At 42.5% G+C, this 23,061-nt stretch overlaps 1 protein-coding gene across 7 annotated transcripts in view; it reads right to left on the minus strand.

Moving 5' to 3' along the window:
- tfe3a (transcription factor binding to IGHM enhancer 3a) overlaps positions 1-21,272 on the minus strand; it is a 96,681-nt gene extending 75,409 nt beyond the window's left edge. For 2 of the 7 annotated variants that reach the window (XR_009655546.1, XM_060932447.1), the window contains exons 1-2: positions 21,208-21,270; positions 20,696-20,817 (exon numbers count right to left, since the gene is read on the minus strand). Coding sequence is in view for 4 of the 7 variants with exons in the window: in XM_060932447.1 (XP_060788430.1) it covers positions 20,696-20,817; positions 21,208-21,246 (161 nt within the window). In the remaining 3 variants the exon portion in view is untranslated. Of the gene's footprint in view, positions 1-1,751; positions 1,844-2,241; positions 2,542-20,695 lie in introns of those variants that run through there. The other 5 variants (XM_060932452.1, XM_060932448.1, XM_060932451.1 and 2 more) reach the window with 5 other exon arrangements.
- Positions 21,273-23,061: the final 1,789 nt, after the last annotated feature.

Consider the following 23,061-nt stretch of genomic DNA (forward strand, 5'->3'; position numbering starts at 1 on the left):
TAGTAGCGTATTTATGTTACCTTTAATTCCAGCCCTTAAATTCAGTACCGCATTTACGTTACCTTTCAGACCAGCCCTTAAATGTAGTACCGCATTTACGTTACCTTTCAGACCAGCCCTTAAATATAGTAGCGCATTTACGTTACCTTTCAGACCAGCCCTTAAATTCATGATGCCTTCAAGATAACATCTTTTTCCAGGGAGATTTCAACAAGACAGTGTAAAACCACATTCTGTACACATTACAAAAGGCGTGGCTGTGGAAGCAGAAGGTGCTCGTCCCCCCCGTCCCCAATTGTTGGGTTTCACGTGACGTCACATCCGCCTCATTAGTTATTCAAAACTTTAGCTGGCGGTCTACCAAAGCTCAGCTGACAAAGCGTTTGTACGGAGAAGGTGCATTGCTCGCATGAAAAATGCCTTACGCTTGCGTTATTTTAGGTTGTTCAACTTGATCAAACTGTAAAACTGTTTAAAAAAAAAAAAAAGTTTCTTCAGGGTTCCATGTGAGCTAATAATATATAGATTTAGGCACTGCCTAAAAGCGGAGCTCCCATCTGTTTCTGGGTTGTAGAATTCTCTTATATCATAGTCAGTCTCTTGTTTTATTTCTTTACTGTCTAGCACTGGCCACTAGGCAGTGTCTATGAGTGGTAATTACTAACACTGGCCACTAGGCGGTGTCTGAGTGGTGGTACACACACCACAAAAAAAACTCGATGGGTTTACCATTTTTTCTTAGGGATGGTGCTCCACTGAGCTCCGCTCAAAAAGGGTGAACGAACACAGGATTTCACAAAAAGGCGTTGAGAAAGGTGGCTTTCGAACCTCTCACTGAAATCGAAGGGAGTCGAGTCGAAGCACGCTCGAGTTTGCAGTGACCACTTGGTGAAAGGTTTGTATTTCCCTCTCAGCTACGTCCTTACTGTTCTCCAAGTACTTTTCTTGCTATGTGTCGTTATTTTACGGTACTTTTTTTTTTTAAAAAGTCCCCAGCTGTTTCTTTGTTCGCTCCTCACAAAGTCCATATGCATGAAGGTCGCGACAAAATTCTTCCCCAGCCGTACAGTTACAATGCGCCGTGATCACTTCTCCGTCTTGTTTAACTCAGATCCAGGTCTTTAAAGGGGTTTCTGATGATCTTTGTGAATGATTTAGCTGAGGAGATAAGAGCCAACACAAGTCAGAATCAAGCCGACTGTTCTTTGTTTACACTTCAACTTGCAGCGCTTCGTTGTAAAGACGCGAACAAAAAGCTTAAAATTTAAAAAACACGGGCAAAAACAATCCAGGATTCATTCGGCAGCGACTTGATCCCAAGGTCCTTTACCCAGCCATGTACAAAAAAAAAAAGTTGTAAGCCTCCATACTCTTCCATGCTTTCATCTGTTTTGCGGTGTAGAAGGACGTCTGCAACACCAGATAGTTCGAGATGTCGGGGAACTCGACTGAAGGGTGGTTTTCGAGATCGTACGATACGATAAATCCTTCTTTCCCAGACAGTAGAGATTGCTATGTGCAATGGAATCAAATCAATCTGAATATATCTAAAATGAGCAGTGGCTTCTAGATTACGAGCGTACTCTGATAACTTATCGCTAGTTGTTTGCACTACGGCAGCCGTTTAGACCACCAGCTATTTCACTTCTGGTAAAACTTTTCCTAAGAAGAGAAGAGTCACATGACTGAAACCTAAGAATAGAGAACATGTGGTGAATTTTAAAATGAGAAACAAAATGACAATTACAAACCCGTAACTTTTCCTGCATAAAGAACGGGACAGAACAACACCTGAAACGCTTCGTCACTTTAGAGTCTTCAGTCCTTAAACAGCTCAAGTGTTCTGAGAAGGAAGGAAGGGAGGAAGGGACAACGTTCAACTTTTTTTTTGAAATGTGTGTGTTGCAAGAATGAAAATTGAAATGTTTCTTTTGAAAAAAAAAAAGTTCATGAGGTTGATAAAAGTTCAATATGCTGTTGTATTGTTCTGAACTGAATGCAGGTCAAAGATTATTTACAAAAAAATTTAAAAAACTTCAACATACAGCCGTCCCAACTTTTTCTGATTTGGGGTTGTGTTAGTGACACAATCATATACGTTTCTAATAATAATAGTATTTATTTATTTACATGATCACAGACATTGATGTAACATCATCTCTGGTCACGTGACGAACGTTAGTGCACAGGATGTGTGTCTCTTGTGAATAAAGCACACACACACACACACACTTAACCCACCTCGGTTTTACTTTCGACTCTTTACAGCAGTGTCACATCCCGATTCCGCGGAGCTGTGCACCGACCGAGCCTGGTGAAGAGCAGAGCAGAGCAGAGCAGCATTCCGGAGGCAGCGCGTTAAAGCCCGGCCGTCCCTGCCCGTGCTGTGGCCATGTTTACTGCACCCACATTACCCGCTTTAACACTCCGCCGGAACAACCCGACCACACCGAACCGCGGAGAGCATCTTACACACTCCCTCCGCTCAAAATCACTCCGGAAAGCTCCGCAGATAAACAGAAATGCCCTCCAACCAGGAAATCACTCGAGCTGCGCACCACGAAACAAACTGCGAGTTTCTAAAATTAGGAAGCGAAACTACAACACTGCCAACCGACAGAGGGCGCCATCGCGCCGTTTCAGCCAAACAACCATTTCTACCCCAGGCGCACAAAGCCCGCCTCCTGAGATGTGACTGGCTGACGGAATCCAGCCTCCGTTCTGCTATTGGCTAACCTTTCATCCTTTTTTTTTTCCGCGACACTGTGATTGGATAGTCTCATAAGCCAATCATAATGTTCGCGTGTCCAAGAGGCGGAGTGTGCATAAATAAATACAACGCAATAAAAAGAAAAAAAAAAAAGAATGAAATAAAAAACGAAAGTTTTAAAAAATTGAGGAAGTTAAGGTTTGAGACCGGGTGATATTGGGACTACAAACATGAATAAATATTGTGAAATAAAAATAAAATTTTATATATATAAATAAAAGACCTGAGATGAAATGAACCTGGGACTAAAATATTTATGAATTATTTAAAAATAAAAGGGCAAAATTAAAGAGATAAAATTGAAAACAAAAATAAAAGAAAATAATTCAGGACTCCAGTGAAACTTGCAAAGCTAAATTGGATGCTCCTGGATAAATATTGATTTAAATGTAAAAAAAAAAAAAAAAAAAAAAAAGTGTAGTAGTTAGCACTGTCGCCTCACAACAAGAAGGTCCGGGTTCGAGCCCCGTGGCCGGCGAGGGCCTTTCTGTGTGGAGTTTGCATGTTCTCCCCGTGTCCGCGTGGGTTTCCTCCGGGTGCTCCGGTTTCCCCCACGGTCCAAAGACATGCAGGTTAGGTTAACTGGTGACTCTAAATTGACCGTAGGTGTGAATGTGAATGGTTGTCTGGGTCTCTTGCCGCTTTTCCACTACCAACGCGGCTGAGTTGGGCTGAGCCATGCCGTGCTGAGTCGGGCTGAGTCGAGCTGAGCAGGGCTGTTGGAGTTGCATTTCGACTACAACCGCGCTGAACCGTGCTGGCTGGAAGTGGGTGGACACATTGAGTGGAGTTAGCGAAAGTGGGTGGACGTCACGTGATGTCGTTAGGCGGCGCAAATAGTGACATCAGTGATCTTTTAAGCGGTAGTCTCACGACCCGGATAGTAAACAATAAACATGGAGTCGTTAGTGTTGCTGGTCTTGGTGCTGTGGCTTGTTGTCACCGACAACGCCAACAGATACTGGCAAGAGCGTATAGATGAGGCGAGGCGCATAAGGCTTCAGAAATTCTCGTAATTCGTAATTCTTCTTCTGGGTTTACGGTGTTTACAGATCCCAGCGTGCTCGCGGGGCGTGTGTGGGCATATGAGGACACTCCTCCTCACCAATCAGTGCACAGGGGAGTGTCTCCTCACGCCCCTAGCCCCACTCGGCTCGGTTTGGCTCGCTTCAGCCCAACTCCAAAACCGTGCGAGTTTTGGGTGCTAAGCAGGGCTGAAGCGAGCTGAGTCGTGCTGCTCTAAGGTAGTTGAAACGCGAGACGTGTCGGGCTGAAGTGAGCTGAAAAAGGGTAGTGGAAAAGGGCCATATGTGTGTCAGTCCTGTGATGACCTGGCGACTTGTCCAGGGTGTACCCCGCCTTTCGCCCGTAGTCAGCTGGGATAGGCTCCAGCTTGCCTGCGACCCTGTAGAACAGGATAAAGCGGCTAGAGATAATGAGATGAGATGAAACTGGGACTAAATATTTATTAATATTAAGGAAAAAAAACATAAAAACAAAAATAAAAAGAAGGGGGAAAATGAAGGTTTGAGACCAGGTGATATTGGGACAACAAACATGAATAAATATTCCTAAATAGAAATAAAAGTGTGTGTGTGTGTGTGTGTGAGAGAGACCAAGTGAACCTGGGACTAAAATATTTATGGATATTTAAAAATTAAAAAAAGGACAAAATGTAAAAAAACCAACCAACCAAACAAACAAACAAACAAACAAACAAACAAAAAAAAGAAATAATTGAGGACTCCAGTGAAACTAGCAAAGCTAAATTGGATGTTCCTGGATAAATATTGATTTAAATAAAATAAACAAAAAGATTTGGGACCAGATGAAACTGGGACTATAAATATTTAGCATTAAGGACAAGAAATAAAAACAAATTTAAAAAAAAGGGGGGGGGGGGGGAAATGAAGGTTTGAGATCAGGTCAAACTGGGACGACAAACATGAATAAATATTCTTAATTAAAATATGTTTTAAAAAGTGAAAAAATAGAAATGAACAGAAATAAAATTGAATTTAAAAAAAAAAATTCAGTACTCCATTTAAACGAGCAATACTAAACTGGATTTTCCTGTATAAATATTGATTTGAATGAACAAAAAAAATAAATTATTTTTTTAATTAAGAAGATTTGAGACCAGATGAAACTGGGACTATAAATATTAAGGAGCATGAACTTAAAAAAAACAAACAAAAAAAACCAAACCCATTTGCAATTGAACTTGATACACACATTACGACCCTACACATGCACTAATTTTACTGAATTATCGAGGAGACCTAATTTTATTCCACAACACACAATTTATGTTTCCCAACAAAGTACCAGCAATTTGTTGCTACATTTATTTTAAAAGAAAAACCCCGTTTTAACCTCAAATCTGGTTATTTCTCATTATAAATCACATTTCTACTGAATTCTCAGATCTGATTAATCAGGTGTTGTTGATTAATTACCAATAACAGCAGCTTTGACAGTTGTTCTAGCTGCGAATCAAAATCACAGGTTTTTATTAATGCGCTCATTCTAATAAGTTATTGTTTCTATCGTAACTTATCAGGACTTGTATAGTAGACGCTCTGCATGAAATGATTAAAAAGCGTGTTAATGTTGATGTGGAGAAGTTTCCGGCGTTTATGGAAGGAGTCTCTGGTTACGACTGTCACTAACAAGTGGAGGTGAAGCTGTTTCTCAACACGGAAAAGTCATCATGGGAACAGTAATTCATGCTTTATGTCATGGCCCATAACACAGACTAGTCATTGATCATTTTCCAATAACAGCACGCTACCAAGCGTTTTCACTCAGCCAGGGTTATGAAAGTACTGCTGACACCTGCGAGATATCACAGAAACGTGTATCATGGTGTAACATAACCTAGCATTACACAGCGACATCCCCCAGCTCTAATCACGTCTACAAGTCATCACAACTCCAGCTCAGTAGTTCATCTCGGTCATCATGTTGAGGAAATCAGGAACAAGGAACTCTGATGAATAAATATGCTGCCTGATTTCTTAACATGACCCCAAGGCAAAGATGTTTTCTGTTCAGTTATCTTTTAGGTGGAAAAAACCAATGTTGACAAAGGTGTTCCTTCAGGCACACAATTCCCTGCACTCAGCAAAGCTTCACACGAAGCAGTAAAACAACACGGAGAGCTCTGCCGAGTCAGTTCCTCTTGGATGCAAGCTCAGGATGAAGGCAGGAAAAACAGCTGTAACATGGCTCGCTTCTTTTCTGGGAAACACAAGTTTTTATTTCAACTAGTATGATGGCTTTAATTATGAAACTGTCTGCGTCGTGACTTTTCTCTAAAGCACCTCAGTACAACGGTCACAGGAGGACAGTACGTTATGGATCTTTTAAAACAAAAAAGAAAATGGTTTTAACACCAAACAATCATTTAAGACTGTGGGGTTGTCTCTCAGATCCTTAACATCTCCGAAAAACAAAAAGAAACAAAACACTGGCTCTTGATGCTCATTTGAGCACAAGACTTAACGATCTATGGTAATTAAAAAGCCGGGACATTATTTATATAGCAGAAAGCCACTGCTGAAACTAAAGCCAAACTGTGGTTGGGTTTTCCATTTATTAAACAGACTCGGAGATTAAAGGTTCTGGGTTAGTGACTGGAAGACTTTTAACCCTCATATGGTGCTGTAAAACATCTGATCTCAACGCAACTATAAAACTAAAATGTCATCTTGATACGCTGAATCAAATCAGACACTTGGCAAATTCAAGGAAAGATGGCGTCTCATGATGACGAGGAGTGGGTGTGTGTGTGTGTGTGGGGGGCATTTATTTATTTTTCCTGCATGCATTTTGTCCACTCATGTCTTAAGCCAGTATCTCACTGGGCTGCGACAGCTTGCGAACGCCATTCACGAGAGAGTTTCAAAAGTGTCTTGAAACATTCGCGGGGCTTCTCAATTTCCTCGCACGAGTCGCAAAGCGTTGCTCCTTCGTCGCTGAAATTTTGAACATGTTCAAAAAAATCGCGCGACAAAATTTCTCTCAAAATAGCTGCAAAAACCCTTCTCAAGTCAGTTTCCGTGAGGCTTCCTCTACTTCCCTGCCTGCCGAGGGAAAGCCGGCCTCCGACAGCCTGCGACTAGTTGGAGACACAATAATTACGGTAAAACATGCGAATATCAATGTGATTCCAAGTGAAAATTGTCGCTAATCCGCATATTTTAATTGCAATTGTGTCTCCAACTAGTCGTGGGTTGTTGCAGCCCAGTGAGATACTACCCTTAGACGGAAGAGTCCGTACAATCATCATTACAGTTCCTCTGACTGATTATATTCATCCGATGATGAAATAGTTCTACTCCGATACCATCCCCACGGTACGAGGACTCACTGAATGGCTTTATGAGCATGATGTGTTGGACAGGAACAGTGCTCTTTTTCACCATCAAAATATCAACCGAGAGGATATTGTTTGAAAGAACGTGGTAATAATAATAAATTCCAAAGCATAAGGTTTCAATGATCCAACAATAAAAATAATGAGACTGTCAGTGACAGTGTAGCTCACTCCAGCCCCGTCTAGTCCAGAAGGAACGATCTAAACTGGGCCACCTTGTGCAATAAATGGTGCAAGCTATACACACACACACACACACACACACACGTTATTCCACAAAATCGAGTCGTACATGAGCTGATAGCTGACGAGGCGCAAAGCACCGAGTCGGCTATAAGCAGTGTACAACGAGATTGAGTGGAATAACTTTTATTCTATCCGCATTCACTGGATTTTGAGAAAGAGAGCATTTTTATTTTTTGTAAATTCGATAAATAAAAACTTTACATAAAACGTCCGATGAAATAATTTCCGCTTAGAATGTAAACAAACCGACAAAATGACAGCAGCAATTTGTGGAAAATGCTATAATAAATTCTTGGAAAAAAAAAAAAAAAGTTCCGCTCTTACCATCAAATACTTTTATTCCATATTTTGTTGCTTTTTTTTGGGCGGTTGGCAAACCAACTTAAAAGGCGTATTACTGCCACCGACTGGGCTGGAGTGTGGAACAGGAGATAGTGGGCAGGGCTGAACAATATGGACAAAATTTCATATCTCGATATCGATACGATACGACTACGGGTTCGGTGAAAACCAAGCATTTTTCAGAAAAATAAAACCTCATACTACAAAAAAAAATGTGGAAAGTGCAGTTTTATTTTTATCCCCGCTATGCTCCCCGGGGAAGGAGGACGTCTGCAGACAGTGGGTCTTGAGTTCGAAGTTTGTTGTAATAAAATGGACCGTTAAACTGATGTAAGGTTCGGTTGTCCGGCTTGACCACAGGTCCGTGGTTGTGGCGAAATGATCGATTTCACGGAGCTCGGATTCAACATTCATTTTACACTCATTATAGAATTTCGGAATGGCCACTTGATTAAAATGTGTTCGGGATGGTATTTTATAACACTTGTCCAGCGTCCGAACCATTTTTTTAAAGCCCACTTTCGAGACTGTGTACACAGGTACCATGTCTTTTGCAATGTAGTATGTTATAGCGTCTGTAATTTCTTTATGTCTGGTTGACGTCGACTCGTACGGTGTAACGCTACTGACCGCATCAGCAATCAAACTTTGCTTTGGCTTATTTTGGGATGACTGAGAAGTCCCCGGTGTTTCTCTCATTATCATACACTCTTCGTGCAGCACGCGATGGTGTTGTTTCAGGTGGTGAAACGTGTTTGTTGTGCTACCTTGCTTCGTCGCAATTTTTGCTAAGCACGACCTGCACAACACCTCGCTCTGGTTAACATCGTCCTTTTTGAATCCAAAATACCTCCAAATAATGGAGGAGGATTTATGTTTTGGCACCAAGTCAGATTCTGCACCGCCACCGGCCGCATTATCTTCCGCACTCATTTTCTTTCTCTTTTTAATTTCCCCGCTGTGCCTGTAGTGTGTGCGCGCGTCGGTCTCCGTCTCCCTCACTTCCGCCCTCATATGTTTGTCATTGGTTGGCTTCAGCTGTCGATCCACAGCAAGCATGAAATAAGGTTTGTGGTTGGCTGGCCTTAGCGGTGCATTCAAGGGCAATCGTAAAAAATGTTTGTTGTGACTGCCAGAGCTGTACATGCAGGGTGAGCGCGGGGAGGGGAAATCTATATCGTTGCTTTTTCGATATTAATATCCTGAATGTTCATATCTAGATATAGATACGATAACGATATATCGTTCAGCCCTAATAGTGGGGAAGGGAAAAAACAAACATCTCCTTTTTGCCATTTCTGTTTCTTTTAAATACTTGATGCCAATTTTTGGGGTTTTGTTTTCGAGTCGAGTTTTCATTTCATCCTCGGTTGGTTCAGCAACACGCTCCACCATTTTGTTTTTCCTCTACTCACAGTATATCAGCTGATAGAGTAGCCAATCAGAGCGCACAATTACTCATATTCAGTGAATATGGCTCATTTTATATTATATATATATATATATATATACACACACACACACACCAGCTGGGAGGTCCAGATCATGAAATACCGTGACCGAGGTCTTAAAGTACTGAGCAAGGCCCTCTGGGCCGAGATCAGTATTTAAGGCCGAGGTCACGGTATTTCACCATACAGACCGACCTTAAGCTGGTAAATAATATATTTATTTTTTTCTTTACCAAATTCTAACAGAAAACGAGAGCGCCCGAAAGGGAAAACCGAGCCGAGCCACCATTTTGAATCCTCATTTACTGCTGTAATGCAAATTGCTTCCTCCTCGGTATACAAGTGCACTTCCATGGCAGGGAAAAAAAAAAAAAAAACACTACATTTTGCTGCCTATGTAGTCCCCTATTTATACAAATAGGAGTCATTCAGGATTCAGCCATGTTTTTGCTCAGCGTTAGCAAGTTAGAGGTTTTTAGCTTTCTCCTGAAATGTTTTCTTTTATTTCTTCTTCCTCAGGGTAGTCAAACTCGCTTTCGCTGTGAACACTGTCGTTATCGCTATCCATGCTGTAAAATTAATGCTATTCTCCTGAGAAATGCTGGCAAAAATTAAGATGTTTGATAATCTCATAAATAAATCTTATATTTAAAAAAAAAAAAAAATGTTGACAAAAAAAATGCTGTGTTTGTTGTTGTGAACAAGCGAGTTGCCAGAGGTCCGTAATCGGGGTCCGTATCATAGGATACGGACCTGCTCGCCAGCCAATCAGAGCGCAGGATTTGATGGAAACCGCACTGCGAAAAAAATCAATTTTATCATTTCTCTCTTAGAACTGATATTTAGAGACTGAAAATGTTAAAAAAAAAAAAAAAATCAATAAACACTGAAACACGATGTCCATCTGTAAAAGACCGGTCAGTCTGGTCCTAAGTGCTTTAAACATTAGATATGTATTTTACAGTTTTCCCATTTTACGATACTGATATCATATCTGATGATGTAACTGACGCATGACGTGTCTTCACATGCAAGATGTGTGTCAGGAGTCAAAAGGGGAAGAAGGGCAAAAGGGAAAAGATAAAATAAATAAAATCACATACCAAATAAAGCACATGAGTGAATCAGATAAGAGTAATGTCACAAATCTGAACTGATTCCAATCCAGTATTGGTTTGTTAAACCCCCATTAAACATGCTTAGAGCATTTATTTATTTACACATACAGTTTCCCAGCACAGGTTATCCATTTGGATCGTTTTCTCCAAAATCGTTGGATCAACTGTATGCTGAAGCGATGTATAATAAAGGATTTAACAGATTTACCATGACGAGAATGATGACCATGTGAAAAATCATGATTAACGTTTATCCATATGGATGAGTAAACAAGTCCTGAATGGAATCAAGCTAAAATTAAGTCAATAACTGAAACCCAGAGTTTGTTGGTGAAACAAGCCCAAGCCCTGAACATAAACAGGCTTTGTTGTTGATTATTTTCCTCGACTATATGCCCTTAGATCGAGCACAAACGAGGCTCTTGTCCTCTCGATCATTATGCACATCAGTGTCAAAGCTTTGACTGAGCTTCCCGTTGCAAGACTCGCACAAACCCACTTCCTCTTTCCTGTACATGCTAAGAGCTTCGTCTGCAGTCTCCGATAGAGAAATCATCCAAAGTGTCACACTACAGGCATTAAAAAAACCCCACACATTAGTGCTGAGAGCGGCAAAGTGTTCGTCAGATGAGAGAGAGAGAGAGAGACGAGCAGCAGTTGTAATCAACAACGTTCGCACTTTGCACTTTTATGCTCTCGGAGACGCTAAAGCATCATAAACTCCAGTCACGATACACACAGGGAATTTATTTCGCTGAAACAGCTGTTTCGCTCTCAGTTCGAACCCTCGCGCTTGTTGATCCGTGTTGCACGCATGACTAGCTTCAATCTTTAACACTTCACATGATGGATTCCTTTCTGTGACGCAACACTGTCTTTATCTACGGACACAAATATTTAGCTCGTTAATTAGTGTCAAGTCACAACAGGCTCACGGATCACCACGCTCAAGACCACAATCTACCATTAAATTATAGGAATACAGTGTTGTTGAATTCTTCAATCTGACTGATCAGAAGGCATCACATATTAGCGCTGCTGCTGTGATTCGAATCACAGGTTTATTATATTAACGCACCCGTTCGATCACGGTGTCCGTCCAGTGCATTGTCAGCACTTCATAAAGGTCAGTAAGCTTTCCACCACTGACTGGGAAGTCTTCAGGACAGAAGTTGGTGTTTTGTGGTTTCTTGGCAACATAAGCTTCTCTTCTGGCATTATTAACTTCACATGAGAGGAAATGACACTAGAAGAGGGAACGGGAACAAGCTTGCTTCATGGACATTCGGTGACGTTTAAATGCAATTATAAATGGATAAAAAGTATGACATGGTGTTCATTATCAATAAATTACCAACTGCGGATCGAGGGGAAATTACTGCGGTACCATGTAAGAGCAATTAAAAAAAAAAACAACCAGGATCTCAGTGTGGTCACATGATACCACGTCATCGTTGATTATTTTCCTATAACAGCACGCCCCCGTTGTGCCTTATTTCTTAGCCATAGTTCTAAGCGTAACTGGTCACTTAAATTGAATCTTTACACACACACACACACAAAAAAAAAAAAAAAACATCTAACTGCAAATTAAGTACTTTTCTTAGCCTGTTCAAAAAAATAAAAAATAAAATGCGGAAGGGATTTTAAGCCTTTATTCGTCACGTACATTAGAGCACAGTGAAATTCTTCCTCTGCACTTAACCCATGTGGGGATGTGAAACACACACACACCCAGAGCGGTAGGCAGCTGGGCTGAAGCACCCGGGGAGCAGTAGGGGGTTAGGCACTTTGCTCAAGGGCCCTTCAGCCATTCCTGCTGGTCCAGGGAATTGAACCGGCGACCTTTCCCCTGGACCCGCAGGAATGTCTGAAGTGGCCTTGAGCAAGGCACCTATGATAAGAATGTACATTTTAACATGACACAACTGGTTGGAAGTTCAGGAAGAAAAAACTAAAGGCAGCAAAATCAACCAACCAATAAAAAAAAAAAAATTCAAATCAATCAAACAAAAACAAACATCAATCACACAGTTGAAAACGTTACAAAAATGTTTGTGTTTCAGTCAAGAAAGCAGCACATTACACAGGAGACACTTTTCAGACCAAACAAGCAATAAAGGAAAAAAAAAAAAAGCCGCAGGCAGAGAGACACAAGCAGGCAGAGAGAGAGAGACACACACAGACAGACGGGCAGAGAGAGAGAGAGAGAGAGAGAGAGAGAGACACAGAGACAGACGGGCAGAGAGAGAGAGACACACAGACAGACAGGCAGGGAGAGAGAGACACACACACAGACAGACAGGCAGAGAGAGAGAGAGACACACACAGACAGACGGGCAGAGAGAGAGAGAGAGACACACACACAGACAGACGGGCAGAGAGAGAGAGACACACACAGACAGACGGGCAGAGAGAGAGAGACACACACAGACAGACGGGCAGAGAGAGAGAGAGAGAGAGAGAGACACACACAGACAGACGGGCAGAGAGAGAGAGAGAGAGAGAGACACACACACAGACAGACGGGCAGAGAGAGAGAGAGAGAGACACACACAGACAGACGGGCAGAGAGAGAGAGACACACACAGACAGACGGGCAGAGAGAGAGAGACACACACAGACAGACGGGCAGAGAGAGAGAGACACACACACAGACAGATGGGCAGAGAGAGAGAGAGAGAGACACACACAGACAGACGGGCAGAGAGAGAGAGAGAGAGAGACACACACAGACAGACGGGCAGAGTGAGAGAGAGAGACACACACACAGACAGACGGGCAGAGAGAGAGAGAGACACACACACAGACAGACGGGCAGAGAGAGAGAGAGACACACACACAGACAGACGGGCAGAGAGAGAGAGACACACACACAGACAGACGGGCAGAGAGAGAGAGACACACACACAGACAGACGGGCAGAGAGAGAGAGACACACACACAGACAGACGGGCAGAGAGAGAGAGACACACACACAGACAGACGGGCAGAGAGAGAGAGACACACACACAGACAGACGGGCAGAGAGAGAGAGACACACAGACAGACGGGCAGAGAGAGAGAGACACACAGACAGACGGGCAGAGAGAGAGAGACACACAGACAGACGGGCAGAGAGAGAGAGACACACAGACAGACGGGCAGAGAGAGAGAGACACACAGACAGACGGGCAGAGAGAGAGAGACACACAGACAGACGGGCAGAGAGAGAGAGACACACAGACAGACGGGCAGAGAGAGAGAGACACACAGACAGACGGGCAGAGAGAGAGAGACACACAGACAGACGGGCAGAGAGAGAGAGACACACAGACAGACGGGCAGAGAGAGAGAGACACACAGACAGACGGGCAGAGAGAGAGAGACACACAGACAGACGGGCAGAGAGAGAGAGACACACAGACAGACGGGCAGAGAGAGAGAGACACAGACAGACGGGCAGAGAGAGAGAGACACAGACAGACGGGCAGAGAGAGAGAGACACAGACAGACGGGCAGAGAGAGAGAGACACAGACAGACGGGCAGAGAGAGAGAGACACAGACAGACGGGCAGAGAGAGAGAGAGACACAGACAGACGGGCAGAGAGAGAGACACACAGACAGACGGGCAGAGAGAGAGACACACAGACAGACGGGCAGAGAGAGAGAGAGACACACAGACAGATGGGCAGAGAGAGAGACACACACAAACAGACGGGCAGAGAGAGAGACACACACAAACAGACGGGCAGAGAGAGAGAGAGAGACACACAGACAGACGGGCAGAGAGAGAGAGAGAGACAGACGGGCAGAGAGAGAGAGAGAGAGAGAGAGAGAGAGAGACAGACGGGCAGAGAGAGAGAGAGAGAGAGAGAGAGAGAGGCAGGCAGAAACAGAGAAAGGATTTTGGTGCAAAATGAAGACGTGAGTGAGAAAGTGTCCAGAAGAACCGTGGCTGGTTCTGGAAGATGCTCAGTAAAACCTACAGCTCATTTCCTTATATTATAATTAGTGCTGTCAAAAATGTCACGTTATTAACGCGTTAACTTGACTCAATTTTAACGGCGATAATTTTTTTATTGCGAGATTAACGCTCTGTGACATGATGTAGGTTTTTCATAAGCTTTTGAAACTGCCAGGAACTTGGAACAGAGACTTTGCTTAGAAAACCGATAGCAGCTAGACTGTAATGCCACGCCCCGCACAGCCAGAGTCCTCTGCCCCCCCCCCCAAAGAACCAGTGCGGGCAGGGCGCGCTAGTAGAGATGGGATTTATGGCTCTTTGATGGGATCCGCATCTTTGTGACCCGTTCTTTGAAAAGAGCCGTTCAAAAGACTGGCTAATTTGGCTCTTTTTAAATATTTATTCAGTTTTAAGAAGACAGCGTCTAAAGAAGCCAGATCCCTCTGAACTGTAAACTCAATGCTATCCTAGAAATCCTTCCTGTAATATGCAAATTTGGCCGCCTCTGATTGGACAGCGTGACGCATCAACAGGCAGAAAATGTAAAAGTACAAAATGTGTTAAGTGAGCTGAAACAGTAAAGATCAGATTCAATGCAATATTTATCAACGAACAACTTAAACTTAATATAATAGTGTACTTTATATTATAATCAAGCATGTCAAGCCTACCGTCACTGTGTAACCTGTCTCTCTGATTAGAGTTGTAGACTAACTCAAGCAGTAGATCACTTCACTCATGGTTCTTTTGCCAGCCCTGGTGTTCGGCTTAGGTTTCACTTTGCAGTGGCTGTGTCAAGACGTGTTATGCTTTGCAATACAAAGCAAGCCCATTCACATTTTTATGCTGATAAGAGAATTACAATGGTTTTTCATGTGACAAAAATGTCCGATTAAATTGCGATTAATCGCGAGTTAACTATGACAGTCGCGACATTAATCGTGATTAAATATTTTAATCGCTTGACAGCACTAATTATAATACATAGGGCCAAATTACTCAATTCTGATTGGTCAATCAAGGATGGCTTTTTTCCTTAACACGGGGCCGTATTTCTGAAATGCTATTGGCTAGTTCGTTGCTTGGTTACGGTTACAAAAATTAGCAAATTTTTTCAACAAAAGGGCTGACTCTGCTGACTCAGCAATGCCGCGTTTTGCTATATTTGACGAAGAAATGATAAACCACTTGAAAGCTGCAAGCGAAAATGAAAAAGTACGAATTTTTGGCTTTCCGTGTTTAAGAAATGGGCCACAGAAAGACAAGTAAACGACTCTAGTGGAATATGAATACTGAGTTAGACAAGGTGCTATCGCAGTTTTTTTGTGTCATGATGAAAGACACTTTAAAAACTGATTCAAACGTGCAAGATAGTCTTGCGCCCTGATTGGTTCAGAAAACGTGAATGACAATGTCGTGAACTTGAATGGCTTCCCAAGTATGAATTTGGCCCTATAACAAGTAAAACAGAATACATGTGCATCAATGAGAATGGGGATGAGAGTGTAGTGAAGATGCAAGGAGTAGACGTAAAGAAAGTTGGTGAATTCAAATACCTGGGGTCAACTGTGCAGGAAAATGGGGGCTGCGATAGTGAGGTGAGAAAGAGAGAGCAGGCAGGGTGGAGCAGTTGGTGAAGGATTTCGGGAGTCATTTGTGATAGGAAAGTCCCAGCAAAAGTGAAAGGTAAGATGTACAAGACAGTAGTGAGACCAGCTGTGATGTATGGATTGGAGGCCGTACCCTTAACGAAGAGACAGGAGGCAAAGTTGGAGGTGGCGGAGTTGAGGATGTTAAGGTTTGCGATGGGAGGTTGGACAGGATAAGAAACGAGCACATCAGAGGGACAGACAGCACATGTAGAGAGCTTGGGAAGTAAGCTAAGAGAGATGAGACAGAGATGGTGCGGGCACATCCTGAGAAGAGATGCAGAGCATGTTGGAAGGAGAATGTTGAGGATGGAGCTGCCAGGCACACGAAAACAAGGAAGGCCAAAAAGGAGATACATGGATGTGGTGAGAGAGGACATGAAAGTGGCAGGTGTGGTAGAGAAGGATGCGGAAGACAGGGAGCAATGGAGACAAAAGATCCGCTGTGGTGACCCCTAATCGGGAGCAGCCAAAAGAAGAGGATATTATAAACAAGTAATCGTATGGTTCCTTGTAAAATTAAGGATGAATTTCACTCATGATTTCAAAGTTTTCAATTTTCAAAACTTCGAAATCACTTGTGAAATTCATCCTTAAATTTTACTCGGCCCCATACGATTACTTATACAAACTGCACTCACTGGACCTCAGACTATTTTTTTTAAAGCAAAGTTTTATCATACCAAATATTGACTATTAAAATTTCCTATGGTTTACTGCTCTTTATAGTATTTATTTTAAAGTGCATATTACGGGTAAATTCAGGGGCAAGATCAATGTAATTCTATTTTATATTAAACTTCGGTCAAATATCTAACATTTTGCATTTTGTGCAATTTTTTTTACCTTGCGCAATACCAGAAAATTTCAGTTGAAATCAAGCCATTTGAGGTGAATTGGTCCGCCTCTGAAAAAACTTGGCATTTGGATTTCCCGGGAAACATTGATTTTTGTGACGTCGCGTCCGGGACGCCTCCTTCTGAATCCTACGTCAGCGCTGGTTTGTTTATGAGAAAACGACCTGGTGGTTTTCTGCAAATTTCTTCAACGCTATCACGTAATTATTAAAATTAATAACAGATGCATCGTAGGAGGGTGTAGCAACACCAATCTTGATGGGATTAGTACTCATCGCTTCCCAAAAGACCGGACAATGAGATAGAAATGGGAGCGCTTGGTCTACACAGGCTGTGCACTGAAACCGTGCAAAGCTCTCGCGGCCTGCTGGCGCTTCCGCAGGTGACATCACGAATCTGGCTCCAGACTCCCTTGGGATTTTTCCAGATACGTTTTGCTCATTTTATTTTTTTCTGCTGTAGACAGATGGCCTTGTGCAAAATTACCCTTCTGGATGAGTGTGTAAAAGGACATACTTTCATATAAAAAAAACAAAAAAAAAAAAAAAACAAAATTGGTCCAGAATATGCACTTTAATGTAAAAACGTTTAATTTCAATATTCCTGAAGGCATCTTTGCTCTACAGCATTTCTTTACATGTTTCCACACCTCAGATTTTTCCACAGTACTGTACATCTATAAACAAAATCTACAGTGCACTCAGGACACAGATAGTCCCTGGATTACAGAAATCAGTATCAAGTCCTGTCATTTACTTCCGGTGCAGGTAATAAACACAATCGTTAGCCTAATAGCATAATTGCCCAAGTCATTTTTTTGGCCAAATTGTGATATCTGCCTAATTTTATTCTCCTACCACTGCTGCATCACCCTGCCTTATTGCCCATGTCCTCAGCCTATCAGAACACATTTTAGAGTCCAAAATCACTATCTGCCTTAGTCTGGGCAGACACTGTGCGATTTTTTCAATCGCGGTATTTAGCTGCTGCTCACACTGTACGAGTAAATCGCAGGGGTAAACAGCACGGAGCTTACGATTCCTGTTCTCACACTATACGATCCGATGCTCGGATGCGATCTGACTGCTCACACTGTATTTCCATACTTCCAGATTCTTTTTATCCGGAACTGCAACGTGATATAGTGTTGTGACGTTCGCGAACGAACCGATTCTTTTGAACGGCTCCTAGGCATGAACGATGAGAACTGAGTCTCGAGCTGGGGGAGCCGTTCTTTCTGTCGTTCTTTTTCTGTACTGTGTTTCAGATAGTTTATAATGTTGTGCGATATTAATGATAATATTGTGGGAAAACTACTTTGCACGGACGTTCATTTAATTTATTCTATCGTCATTTTCTTTGTTCCATTTTTGTGTATTTTATTTATTTATCTGTTTTGTATCTCAGACTTAAATATTTTTGTAAAACAAGTTTTTCTATAAAATATTCTTGCGTTCTTGATAACTATGTTCTTGAGTGGGTTCTTTTTTTTTTTTTTTTACAGAAAAGCCGTTCTGCATGGACATTCATTGAAGCCCTCATTGTTTTTTAATGGTTATTTATGAGTCTTTAGGGGTTACAATAATGTAAGTCTAGGTTGCATTATATAAAAGGTATGTCCAGAAATATTGATGTCACTGTCTAAGCAGAGGGATCTGGCTTCTTTAGACGCTGTCTTCTTAAAACTGAATAAATATTTTTAAAAAAGAGCCAAATGAGCCAGTCTTTTTAACGGCTCTTTTCAAAGAACGGATCACAAAGATGCGGATCCCATCAAAGAGCAATAAATCCCATCTACGTGAAGAGGAGGAGGAGACCGGAAGTGCTGCTCAGTGTTTGTTTTTCTCTTCCGTATCTGTGTTCGCGCATGTGCAGTGTGACAGGTTGAGGTAAATCGGCTCGTGACACTGCTTCAACAGTGCGATAGCCTCACGAGGGGCGACCAGGATTTCAAACGTTTGATTTTCATCCAATCGATCGGGAGGAGGTCGTGAGATGTTAATCGCTTGTTGTTACCCCATGTATACTACACGATCCGAGACGCACGATTGAGCCAAAAATCGGCCTGATCTCCAAAATAGTCGCACAAGTGAAAATCGTGTCAAAATCGGGCCAAAAATCGCACAGTGTCTGCCCAGCCTTAGTCATCTCTTTGACAGGCATTTTTGACGCACAAATGGAGCGTGACTCCATGCATAGCCACGTGATGACATTGTCATTGTCATCTTTGAGACTGCACGTTTGCATCCATCCCCATACAAGGTGACCCAGCTATACCACAATGACTTCATGAAGTTATCTGGGGCCTATGTCACCAACATTCGACCAGGCAGAAAAAAGTTGGCGACCCCACAGTCCATGACCTTCGGGGCTCTCCAGTACTTGGCAGATGGTCGAACCCGGCACAAGTTGGATTTTGAGTCTGGCTGGGAGGACCTACCTCAGCATCCCTGAAGAACCGCTCCACTGGGTCCCACTCTTTCCTGCTCAATTGCCAGTTACTCTCAGGAAATTCAAATGACTTGCAGGCAATGAAACCAGTACTACCAAGAGTGGTCCACCAGTACTATGACAACCTCCCTTATCAATAGACAGTGTGAAAACGAGTTCACACAGCACCTGAGTAGGACTTTGGTTAAGGTTAAACAAGTAAAACAACTTGGTTAAGGTCAGACATGTAGAACAACTTGGTTACGTTTAGGAAAGTAAAACTACTTTTCTATGTTATGTTTGTATTTGGGGCGGCACGGTGGTGTAGTGGTTAGCGCTGTCGCCTCACAGCAAGAAGGTCCGGGTTCGAGCCCCGGGGCTGACGAGGGCCTTTCTGTGTGGAGTTTGCATGTTCTCCCCGTGTCCGCGTGGGTTTCCTCCGGGTGCTCCGGTTTCCCCCACAGTCCAAAGACATGCAGGTTAGGTTAACTGGTGACTCTAAATTGACCGTAGGTGTGAATGTGAATGGTTGTCTGTGTCTATTGCCCCTTTTCCACCAAAGCAGTTCCAGGGCTGGTTCGGGGCCAGTGCTTAGTTTGGAACCGGGTTTTCTGTTTCCACTGACAAAGAACTAGCTCTGGGGCCAGAAAAACCAGTTCCAGGCTAGCACCAACTCTCTGCTGGGCCAGAGGAAAGAACTGCTTACATCAGCAGGGGGGGGCGGAGTTGTTAAGACCAACAACAATAACAAGACCATGAAAAATCGCCATTTTTAAGCGACGAGAAGCAGCAGCTGTACGAACGCGAAGTCATCCATTATTATTGTTTTTGCTTTGATATTTGCGCCAAGGTTTATGCAAACATAGCGACGTAACTGACGTGGCTTCCCTTAGCACCGTGAGCTATGGAAAAGCAAACTGGTTCTCAGCTAGCTCGCAAGTTGAACGAGTTGTGAACCAGCACCAGCCCCGAACCAGCCCTGGAACTGATTTGGTGGAAAAGGGGTATATGTGTCAGCCCTGTGATGACCTGGCGACTTGTCCAGGGTGTACCCCGCCTTTCGCCCGTAGTCAGCTGGGATAGGCTCCAGCTTGTCTGTGACCCTGTAGGACAGGATAAAGCGGCTAGAGATGATGAGATGAGATGTTTGTATTTATACGCAAGAGAAAAATTGCCTAAGTCATGGCACATTCTGCCTAAGTCACTTTTATTTGTTATGCAATCCATGATGTGTCCTTTTTTTTTTTTTTGCAAACTTGTTCACACATCTTGTTGAACTTACTGTTATAAAATCAATAAAAAATACCAATGTGCTTGCTAAAAATTGTGTTTTCTCCTGTCTTCCGAAAACATTCAAAAATATGACTTAGGCAATTATGCTAACCACATGTAATGTGTGTAATATCCGAGGTGCAGGACAGATGTGACAGATGTGTCCCACATTTTCCATGTTGTATTTGATGTTTGTCGTGCAGGAGAACTGAACACCAAACACTGCACTCACCTGAGCAAACTGAGAGATTCAGATGAATCCAGGATGACAAAGACAGTCTGAGGTTCTTCTCCAGGTAGCTCAACCTGTCTGAGGCTCTTCTGAAGATCCGGATTGTCCTTTTCTTCCCCCTGCTGCTGAGTTTTTAAAGACATTTCTCCACAAACTCGGAACAAAATGTGCTCCTGTTCCTGATTACTCTAAAAACCCCTTTACACTTATTCAGAAACCTTACTATTTTTAAACAGCTGTTCAGCTGCACTGTTAGAGCGATTAATATTAAAAATTTTCAAGCTGCTTCTCGTTTGTTTGACAAAAATTCTTTTTTTTTTAAAATGAACAAGACAGAAGTAAACAACACGACTGCTACCAAGCCCACTGTTGCTAGACTTCCAGAAAAACAAAACAGTTAGCTAGTTAGCTAATTAGCTCTACTAACTAGCTTCAAAACAACACATCAACTAGTTAGCTAGCTAGCTAACTTTGTCCCTTTTAATCAACTTTCAATTTCTTAAATGTCTGACCAGCTCTGAGCTCCAAAGCCTTCGCTTGAAATGACTCATCCAGCCGATGAGATCCACAAAAGTAGCTAGCCATGAAGGACTAAGAGTCGTTCGACAAAGGAGTCGATTCTTTGATTCTAGGAACTCCGAAGCTTTAGAGTCGATTCCTACTATGTCTGACAGGGTTATATTATTTATTAATTAATTAATGACTCAGTGAGTGAGTAAGTCAAATGTAAACTTGTTTTAAAAATAAAACAACCAAATAAATCTTAACCTGACATAAGATTCAGACATTACAATTCTAACTCAAATGACCAACTGTTCATGATGAAAGAAGGCTAATTTAAGACAAAAATACACACCCTGGGTGTTTTTTCAACAGCATTTAATTAATAAGCCCCAAAACTTGACGTTTGGTAATAGTAATTATCATATATATTGACTTAATTGCACAAAACATGCAGCCCGAACCGATACTGTCAATACAGAATCGACTCTTGGAGTCGACTCTAACATTTCTGGATTCGAACAAACCTGGAGATAAAACGGAAAATCCCTGAAGTGACATCACTACAGACGAATGATCGGCAGAGCCTGGACAGACAGGCGCATTGACCAATTAGCACTGTGCATGGGCGGGGTTTAGTGAGTTTCATATGTCTTTCCCACCAATCAGGCAACGAGTGAAAGGATCTTTTACATCCAGCATTAAAAGACCCCTTCTTTGAGCCAATTTCACAAGAAATTTCATCATCCAAACAGATTTAAAAAAAAAAAAAAACACTTATATATACTATGTATTATGTACATTATTTAAAAATGTTTTATATAATAATTTATTAATTATCATATTACTAATAGTATTTTCATTGCAAACCTCACAGGTTCTAATGTACTCTATTGTATAATAATATATGACAATAAATGAATCCTTGCTTCAAACACATTTCTATATCTATTATACCTGTTATTAGATTTTTATTTAATTCCTATAGCCATAAAATGCATACCAATATAGTACTCTGTTCAGTACGTGTAACATACCTGGCCATAATAATAATAATAATAATAATAATAATAATAAATGAGGTGGCACGGTGGTGTAGTGGTTAGCGCTGTCGCCTCACAGCAAGAAGGTCCGGGTTCGAGCCCCGTGGCCGACGAGGGCCTTTCTGTGAGGAGTTTGCATGTTCTCCCCGTGTCCGCGTGGGTTTCCTCCGGGTGCTCCGGTTTCCCCCACAGTCCAAAGACATGCAGGTTAGGTTAACTGGTGACTCTAAATTGATCGTAGGTGTGAATGTGAGTGTGAATTGTTGTCTATGTATGCCCCTTTTTCACCAAATCAGTTCCAGGGCTGGTTCGGGGCCAGTGCTTAGTTTGGAACCGGGTTTTCTGTTTCCACTGACAAAGAACTGACTCTGGGGCCAGAAAAACTGGTTCCAGGCTAGCACCAGCTCTTTGCTGGGCCAGAGGAAAGAACTGCTTACATCAGCGGGGGGGTGGAGTTGTTAAGACCAACAACAATAACAAGACCATGAAAGACCGCCATTTTTAAGCGACGAGAAGCAGCAGCTGTACGAACGCAAAGTCATCCATTATTATTATTATTGTTGTTTTTGCTTCGATATTCACGCCAAGGTTTATGCAAACGTAGCGACGTAACTGACGTATACAGCGACGTAATGACGTGGCTTCCCTTAGCACCGCGAGCTATGGAAAAGCAAACTGGTTCTCAGCTGGCTCGCAAGTTGAACAAGTTGTGAACCAGCACCAGCCCCGAACCAGCCCTGGAACTGATTTGGTGGAAAAGGGGTATATGTGTCAGCCCTGTGATGACCTGGCGACTTGTCCAGGGTGTACCCTGATTTTCGC

This window comes from Neoarius graeffei, chromosome 10 (genome assembly GCF_027579695.1).
Source record: "Neoarius graeffei isolate fNeoGra1 chromosome 10, fNeoGra1.pri, whole genome shotgun sequence".
Lineage (NCBI taxonomy): Eukaryota > Metazoa > Chordata > Actinopteri > Siluriformes > Ariidae > Neoarius > Neoarius graeffei.